We start from the raw sequence: 9,290 nt of genomic DNA on the forward strand, positions 1-9,290 counted from the left end.
GGCTGGAGTTACAGGGTAGAGTCCTAGCTGCGGACTAGCTCAATGTCCACTGAAGAATTCAAGCAGTAACCTTATTTGCATTGTATTAGATCTCACTGAGTAAGCAACCTGAGAATCTATATGTGCCTGGCATAGAGTTGGTGCTGGCGTATGTGTTAAGCAAATAATTAACAACTGATTTAATAAAAATATAATATACATTTAATAGTACATTATAAAGTTCCTTACCCAAGACATTGATTTCCTAATTATAATAGCATAGAACTCATTTAGAATTTAGTAAACGTAATTAAGACTATTCAGAAGTAATGAAAAATTGATATGATAAAAACACAAATCCTCCAGTAAAGAAGAAGGAACCTGTCCATTTGAGAGAAACACAATTGAGAACTTGCAAATGAGAGAAGGGAAGATGGCAATTTAGAACTGCAATAAAAAAACAATGGAAACAACCATTTAAGAAGTTTTAGCAGCAGTAAGTATTTATTACTCTAAATGAAACATATACTTGACTTTTATATAAAAATCATCAAAAGTGCTCTACTGGATTATTTTAATATTAATTTAAAACCCAACAGCATCTATTAGCTATACCTTTAATGTGTTTTTCTTTACTTCTGACACATCATTACAACTGGCTAAAACTGTCCAATGGTAAAATATAAAAAATATTAGTTTACTCTTCAAGATAAAGTACCACCAGTGATGAGTTATTAAAAGTGAAAAATAAAAGCAGATGCCAGTGAATCAATGTATTGAAAATAAATCACAGAATTTCATAGACATATACAAAGTCCAAGGCAATTTAGATCCTTGGCAGAACAATTTTATGATACATCTTAAGAGTGTGAGTTATTTCTTTTGGAGGCAAATGTCTAGTGTGCCAGGCCTATCTTGTTATTTTCCCATCTTTCCTTGGCTACTTTACAGGGTGAACCAAACGCTGTCTAATTCCATGCACTCCCGTGACCCCCAAAATGTTTAATGTAGATAGAAAGTTGATTTTTCAGTCTCAGAAATAGCCCTTAGGGTTAAGTTTGTCATTAATCAGACATGAGTCATTCCTCACAAAGGAGAAGCCCCTCCACCCTCCCACCCCCATTCTTCCAGTCTGTTCTGACACCAAGTCTGTTCTCTCCCACCACGGCTCTAGGTGAATTGGTTGACAAAGTCAGAGCAGGTTTTCTAGGCCCAGTAGCCCATTCAGTCTCAAGCAAACAAGCTTCTTTGATTTGCCACAAGAGCTGTCTGACTCTCCCGTCTCTTGGCTTTCTTGCTCCTTTGTCTTACTTTCCAGCACAAGGCACTGGAGGCTAGTAAAAAAAGTCCAGATGACAGAACAACCAGGCCAAAGATGGAGATGATGGAGCCGTGGGAATTGAAGCTGTAAGCCACCGCGGTGACCACGATGCCAGCGATGAAGACAACCAGGGCGAAGGGGATGATGCAGCGGTAGCAGGAGAGCTCGGTGCCCCCTGTAGCAGCCATCAACTGAATCTCACTGACCAGGGGGACTGTGGTGACCACGACTTCACTCTTGGGGCTCTTCTCCATCATTGTCACCATTTGAGGCTTTGGGGCTCCCAGGATCTCCTTGATGGGCTCTTCAGTCATTTTTACAACAGTGCCTCTAAGCTGGATTTACAGACTAGATCTGGACAGTCTCACCAGGGTGAAAGCTGTGAAGATAACAGAAGATGTCAGTTACATGTATCAGAATGAACCCTACAAGCAGAAATAAAAAGCTGGGGAGGCACCTCCTTTCCAGGAGGCACAGATCCATGTGAAAAGCAACTTTACTCTTTTTTTGAATTGGTTGCATTCTCTTTGCATTTAGGCAAAAAATAAGATGAAGCAAATGAACATGAAGGGAAGACAGAAAAAGCAGGAAGCACTCACAGTGTTTAATATACCCTGGTGGTCTACAAATGTTTTAAAAGCTGTTCCGCTTTGTCTATTGCTTCTCTTTCCTCTAAACACACAGAAATGCCTGAATCCTAATCCAAAGACGGTCTCATTCAAAAGGAGAATATATTACAAACGATATTTTGCACCATTAATTCCACAACTTACAGCAACTCAGACTCTGCCAATCTTGCTGGACATAACATGCATTCATTCCAAACTATCACCCATTCACTGCCCACAAAATCAATGTCAAGGCAAGCAGCCAGCAACGAATGATGTTCTTCTCCATCGAATGACAGACAACAAGTCTTTATTGTGTTACTATTAAACACAGTGCAACCTGCTTCCTGGGATCTTTTTTTACCCATTTCAGGTGGACAATTCAGCAAAAAATTCATTGACAATGAGGTAGGGATTTGTGATCTGAAATGTAACAATATCCTCCACTCTGCTAGAAAAGAGAAAAATAAGAACAAAAATTCAACCCCTTCATGGGTTATAATTTTGTGCTTTCTCTTGGCACACATAAAATCAATTATTAGAGTAATTAGCTGTCAATTCACAAATTTTCTATTAAGCTCAATGCAAAATTTCCATATTATGTATACTACAATATACATAAACAAATAAGCATGCTAGGTTTTCAGGAAAATTTCACAAACTTCATTTCCCCCCATGCCTTTGCTGCAATGACCCTTTCTAAGTATTTTGAACCTGAAAATTTCAGGACAAAGCTTGGGACTTTTGATCAAAAGCATCTGGTTGAAATGCTGTCTATGAGAAATCAGTGAAAACTTGTCTGCTGCTCAGACATGTTAAGTCACTGTCTTCCATTTTCAAAAAGCTGTCTAGCTGCTACACAGTTGAGCAGTTGTAGTTACTGAACAAATTTAAAGAAAGATACTTGAGACCATTTCAATGAGATTACTACTTTGAATATATTAAGCATCCACTGAAAACACGTTCAACTCCAAATCAGATAGTTCTTCCCTACCCTGGAAAGTCAAAATATCACTCCCTGAGCAATGAAACTAAATATTACAGCTGCCTACTCACATGTCATTTTTAATTACCAAACTAATTAGTCACTGTTGTCCAATGACACCCTAATTACTGGTGAGACCAGTTAAAAGATATTTGAGATTATGTCGGAAAAATTATCTTCACCCCAAAGCTGAGATTGGGCTAACCTGAAAATCAATATCTGTCCCCAAATTACTTATACTCACCTCCGAGAGAGGCAGTCCATTACCAAAGAAACAACTTGACTTGGAAGGGAAGAAACAGCAACGCTTGAGCCTCTTTGTCCAACTTCTGGGAAAGAGCCTCTAACAGCTCGGCTGTCAATAAAATGACAGGTTAGGAATCTCTTCTGGGGAAAAGGAAAGATGTAAAAATACTTTACTATAGTATAGGGTCTTTTTTTGGGGATCCTAGAGTTCCTGCTTCTTTCAGGCTACCTCTGTTCCTAAATGACGCTTGTCTTTCCCTCCCTCTGTCTTTTTATTCCCTCCCCCTCCGGTTTGCCCCTCCCTAACATTTTTTTTTCCCTTCGTTCTTTTCCTTGCCAGCAGATTCTGAGTTTTGGCTTCCCCCAACTTTGCTCAGTGACATGATAACTCCAAATCATTTCTACAGGTTCCTCAGAGACGGAAGCTAGCTTTTACTTTTATTTCTCTTGCAGTATTTACTAACCGGTCTGCTTTGTGAATTTGAATGACTCATTTTTTCCCCTGCCGACCTCCAGATCTTCCTCCCGTCCATCAGTCCATCAGACATTTTTATAAGAAAATCCCAGAGTCAGTGTTGCAGACCCGGCTGAGGGGACAGAGTGGAGGGGACAGACACTCCAGGGCAGCAGAAACAGCTGTGAAGTCATTGGGCAGCTGAATTCAGTCTCTAAGCCAGCAAAAATCCATGTTCCTACGTTTTCCCATTATTCTTTATTTATATGTGCGTGATAGTCAACTGAAGGTTAAATCCCCACTTGTTCAGTGTTAATTCATTTAGGAATGAGGGTAGGAGGCACAAATGTTTGTGATTAAGGGGAAAAGCCAGTCATGTTGATTTAAACATGATTGTTTACTGCTTTTCCAAGGAGGTAACTTTACCAGTACCAAGATTATCACCATCATGATAATTGCTACCATTTACAAAGCACCTACTCTGGAGATGGCACAATATTAAGACGTGTCACACATTAACATTAATTCTCACTAGTTCATAAATGAGGAAACAGGCTCAGAGAGGTTAAGTGATTTGACAAAGGTCACACAGTAACAGAGAAACCCCTGGTTTGAACCTTAATCTTTAATGGATACATATACCACTTGGGGAGATTGCTAAATTCAGATTCTGATTCAGTAGGTCTGTAACAAGCTCCCTACCTATGTTGAGATCTCTGTTCCTTGGCTCACTTTAAGGAACATGGTATTTTAAACATTCAAACGTGTATAACTTGACACCTCATACACTCAAACAATGAAGTTAGACATCTATTTCCCCCCCATATACCTAAAAAGTGGCTTTATAGGTTTACGCTTTCTTACAGACAATCTGTGAAATTTTTAAAAACTCGAAATATGTAAAGCCCTAGATTGTCTTTTTGAGGAGAAAAGGTAATACTGGGAGCTCATCCTATACTTTGTAGTTAAAAGTTTTTCATCCTCATTTTTTCATCTGCACAAGTGTTAATAACCCCTTTGAATTAATACTGTGAACCACAAATCCAAATTAACTGTTGGAAGAGATTTGTTTTCCTTCTTTGTTAGAAGAAAAACAAATTGTTAGATTTTTCTAATTGCTGGCAAAGGGCTTGGATGCTCTCAAACATCTTACCTCCCCTCTGGCACAGCACACTCTCCCCAGCCTTGCCTTGTAGTAATACCTGGACGACTTGTCACAACAGGAGAGGGACCAGCAGTTGTTTATTCTAGAATGAAAGCCAGAGAGAGGGTTATGTCATTATACAACATAAAGTTGAAAAGTCCCTGAGACTTGGGGGAGTCATGGCAAGTACCTAGAAGGCCTTGGTCACCATGATCCTCACACTTTTAAGAATGTCAGACCTAAAGAGACAGCCTTCATCCGCGAGGACCGCTGTCACTTGGTGTTGAGGGTCAGGAATACTTTTTTTGCCAAAGTTGTCCCGGGAAGATGGTGAGATGGGGGCCGCTGGCTATGTATAATGGAGAAGCTCCTTAAAAGAGAAGCTTTCTTGAGAAGCTCCTTAAAAGAGCAGTCCTCTTACCCACAATTCCCCTCTACTTTCCAGTACTACTTCCCTCCCAAGATAGCCCAATAACTGTACCAAAGCTCTGAATATCACCTTATTTTGTTGAAAAGCATGCTTTCCTGTTACCAAGGCTAAAGGTGCACAAACTGACCTTCTAGAGAGAGGACAATGGCACCTTTTCCCATGGTGAGTCCTTGGCTGAGTCTATAATGAGGCACAGTGAGTGTGTCTGTGCCCTGGGAGCATGGGCTGGTCTGTAGTCACTTCCAGTACCAAAGCTTTCTTCAGCCTTGTCAGGCTCAGGTGCCTCATTTACTCCAGTGCTCCAGGGTGTATGCACCTGCCTTGATATGCAGATACACATCTCTAGACTCTGAGTAGACGACTGATGATTTGTGCGTTAAATTTAAAGAAGTAGAAAGCTTTGGCATAAAGCAGGAATTGTATCAGTGGTTATCCTAACCACTGACACAAGCAGCTTTAACTGACTTTACCTCTTCAAATTGAAATTCAAAGAGAATTCCTAGTGATCTAGTGTTGCCGCTGAATGGAAGGAATAATCCTCCTTCCACTCTGTGTCTATAACGTATGAAACACCCCTGTGGATCCCTTCAGGGACACCTGCCCCCAAATGCAAAATTGCATCTACAATGCAACCAGCCTTATTTCTGCAAGCCCTCTCTTTTCACAAGGAAGAGGAAATCTCTCTAGTTCTTTCTGAAGCACATGGCTTTAGGAGACTCCTTTAAGTTTGGAGAACTTTTCTCAAAGCCTCCAATGAATGAATTCTATCTATGCCCCTAACCCACCTAGGCATTCGACATTTCCTTCCCAGATCTTTCAAACAGCAAAGCAAAGATCCTTACCTTTCCCAGCTAGAGTTAGACTGAGACAGCTGCCTGCCCCGCAAACAGCAACACAGATAGGGGGATGCAAATCACCACACTAGGGACCGTGAACAAAGTACTCAGCAAGGCTTAAACAAAATTAAGGGACCGGAGACAATTTGGTGAGAGGAAATCCCTTAAATGCTGCTGGATTTTACTCTCTTTTCCTCTACGAAAATATCCATATATACATATTTAAAGGGCATCAGGTTTGAAAAGAATATCTTCCTTTACTTTTCTCTTTTTATATCTTTATTCAGACACTCATTTTCAAGGTTTTTTCTATCCAAAGCCCCCATTCTGATGCTCTCCCTTTGTGAATCAGAACCTACAGAAAAGAATTTGTAATCTTTGTATGGGGTTGGAAAGTGTGTAGATGAGAGACAAAGTTACTTAGGGGAGAGGGGTCTGGAAGTGGAGGAGGGCAGGGAGCATGATGGGTACTATGACAAAGAGGTCATTTTGCCCATTTCCCTGAAGTGAAAGCCAAAGATTCAGGCTCTAGGTTGCAAAAGGGGATGTTTTGATTTTCCTTTTGGGTATATGCTGTTGAAGACCTGGAAATTTCTCCTTTGGGAACACATAAAGTTTGCATTTCGTGAAGTGTAGCCCCATGTGTATTCGATTACTGGCCTGTCTTAATTTCCAATTTGCTTGTGCTTGGTATGTTTGAGCTGGCTGATTTCCAGCAGCCTTGAGGATGCCAGTTCCTCCTGGCCCTCTGTCCAATCACCTCTGTCCAATCACATGCCTTTGATCTTGGTCATCACCCAGTCCAATTGGACGCAGTGAGATTTGGGAAGCTGGCCAGGTTTTCTCCTCTCTAATGCTTCTTTTAAGGGTGTGTCTGCATTTATGTTCTGAAATCATGGACATTTTGAAAAGTGATCCGTGCTTGTGTGTTCATTTTGGATAACAGGTCATGTTATTATTCCCCCTTTCCTTTTTTGCTCCTCCAAAGCACTTTTCTTTGAGGTCTAGGATATTAAATAGAGAATTCTGATATTACCAAGAGGAACAATGAATGGGCCTTAGATATAAATATATATTTTACTAATTGGTGGTCTATTTATAAGTATGGGAATCTCATAAGATCCTTGTGAATATAGAAATGGAAACATACATCTTTTAGAAGCACATTACAATCCCCATTCTCTTACCCCATTTTGTTCTGAGTGACTATGAAATTTCACATAAACATAAAAAAAATAGAGCTGAGTAAGCAATCTCTCACTTCAACAAGAACTAATTGTCATTCTGGCCTCAGATGAGAAGAATTGATTTTCTTGTCTCAAAATCAGAATATGCACTGAAACTCCTGTCATTCTGATGCAACCTCATACATTTTGCATAGAATTTTATATTTATGTATGTTATTCTTTGGAGGCCAAAGATGAGAAAACCCAAAGTTCGAGAGTTACCTCCAATTGGGCTGACACTTTCTTTTCTAAGACAAATGCACACTCTTAGTGTCAGCCTCCCTTAGTGAGTGAGCCATGGGTCACGTATTCTGGGTCTTGCAGGAAACCACAATACTTTTTTTTTTTTCAGGGAGGAGAAGGGAAGGGATCATAATGACCTCACCCTTTTGCCACTCCTTTCTATACTTCATAGCCTGGAGCCCTTTAATGCCTGTTTACAGGAGAAATCTCCCCCAGGCTCTGGTGACCAGTGTCACTTGTCCTGTTCATAAAATGATGTACATAAACATTGTGTGACTCCAAATCCACTCCTAATCAATGCACAACTTCTAGGCTTCGACACCAATCTGGTACTGGAAATTGGAAACCACCCTGCAACATGTAAAGTGTCCTAAAAACTGATAAGCTGTGGTATCTCTGTAAAGGTCAGTTAGCTTTTCTCTATTCCATATTCACAGAACAGAGTATGCCTTCCGACCGGATTAGCCTTCTCCCAGTTAGGTGGCACTGGCCTTAAAATGACTGGCTTAGGATGGGCTCATCAGTGCTGGCCTCCCTGAAATAACTGAAAACACATAAACCATAGATTTTAAGTTGCCGGCTTGGTAAAAGAAGCATGGAGGATATTTTTCACAAATAACTTTATAATTCTCTATTTTGCTGAGAAAGAAATGGAGGTTCAGAGACTAGTACTGTTTCTGGGTTTAACTCCAGAACCTGGGCTCCTTCATTCTGAGGTGACCCACACTATATGCTCCATATGGAGAGGAAAGAGACACATTAACACAAGCATTTAACACGCGCTACCCATAACACAGATCTCTCTCAAGTATTTGTATTTTATTTACAGGGAAAGTGGCAGATCCAGGTTTCACATCTAGGTACCTCTTTCTTCTTCTATGTTGTGTTGTGAGAAATTCATTTTTAAGTTTAGATTATCTGCATTTTCCTAAGTTTAGCTTAAGTCTCATTTTCTTGGGTTCAGGGTGATGTACTCTCACTAGATTTCATTTGGAAAAAGTGCTCTGAAAAGGGGTGCCTATTTCTTCTAGAATGATTAAGCCATGTATTTTGCTTCATATGCATCTGGGTATTAAAACAGAGCTGCATTACTAAGCAGATTTGGTAGGTCTGAGGCCAGGACAGACATATGCCTGGTACCTGTGGAATCCGTGGAAGATGCCATGGCAATTGGGCCACTTCAAAAGTCACCCAGGCCATTCCTCTGCCTTCAGGAGCATTTTATTTCCTGTGCTCCTTTGAGTGCCAGGAACTTGCTAAATGCTGTAGCTGAGCAGATGTAAAACAGTGAACACAGCATGGTCTCTGCTTTCATGGGGTTTATCATCCAGAACAGGAAAGTCATAGGGACACCAATGTGCGTAATCCTTTTCTAGAAGGAATAACAAACGGCTGTGAGAGGCCCAGGGAAGACGAAATCAATTCAGACCTAGGTGTGTGTGTGTGTGTGTGTGTGTGTGTGTGTGTGTAGGGGGTAGGCGGTGGTAGTGGTTGGAATCTTCACGGCACACAGGCATTTGACATAAGTAGAAAAGGAAAGAACATGATTCCAGGTGGAAGAAACAGCCTATATTCAAGCATAGCTTCGAAAAGTGCAAGTCTTCCACAAAGAGCACTGAGTAGCTTGTTTGACTAAATTTTAAAGAGCACAGGGCAGGCAGAGAGCAGTCAAAATAAGACTGGAAATAGTTTATGGTCAGTTTATTGCCTCAATGGCAAGCTTGGACTTTATTTGAGAGCAATGTGGTTTTGAACAGGATGGCACAGTCAGCTCTGTGCATTATAAACAGTAGCCTGACTTTACAGTGTTGGGATGTC

General features: G+C 40.6%; 1 protein-coding gene across 2 annotated transcripts; it reads right to left on the bottom strand.

Annotated features, from left to right (window-relative positions):
* Positions 1 to 455: 455 nt before the first annotated feature.
* On the bottom strand, positions 456 to 4,836 carry TMEM100 (transmembrane protein 100). Of its 2 annotated transcripts, none has more exons than XM_012460461.2 (3): positions 4,747 to 4,836; positions 3,138 to 3,248; positions 456 to 1,679 (listed from the first exon to the last, which is right to left on the bottom strand). In XM_012460461.2, the coding sequence occupies exon 3, from the start codon at positions 1,612 to 1,614 to the stop codon at positions 1,210 to 1,212; it is 405 nt and encodes a 134-aa protein (XP_012315884.1). In that variant the 5' UTR covers positions 1,615 to 1,679; positions 3,138 to 3,248; positions 4,747 to 4,836; the 3' UTR covers positions 456 to 1,209. The 2 variants fall into 2 exon arrangements, with proteins under 2 accessions (XP_012315884.1, XP_012315885.1); XM_012460462.2 differs by lacking the exon at positions 4,747 to 4,836 and adding an exon at positions 3,604 to 3,644.
* Between the last annotated feature and the right edge of the window lie 4,454 nt (positions 4,837 to 9,290).

Source organism: Aotus nancymaae, unplaced genomic scaffold (assembly GCF_030222135.1).
Source record: "Aotus nancymaae isolate 86718 unplaced genomic scaffold, 86718_ANA_hifiasm-v0.15.2.pri h1tg000072l, whole genome shotgun sequence".
In the NCBI taxonomy this organism is placed as follows: Eukaryota; Metazoa; Chordata; class Mammalia; order Primates; family Aotidae; genus Aotus; species Aotus nancymaae.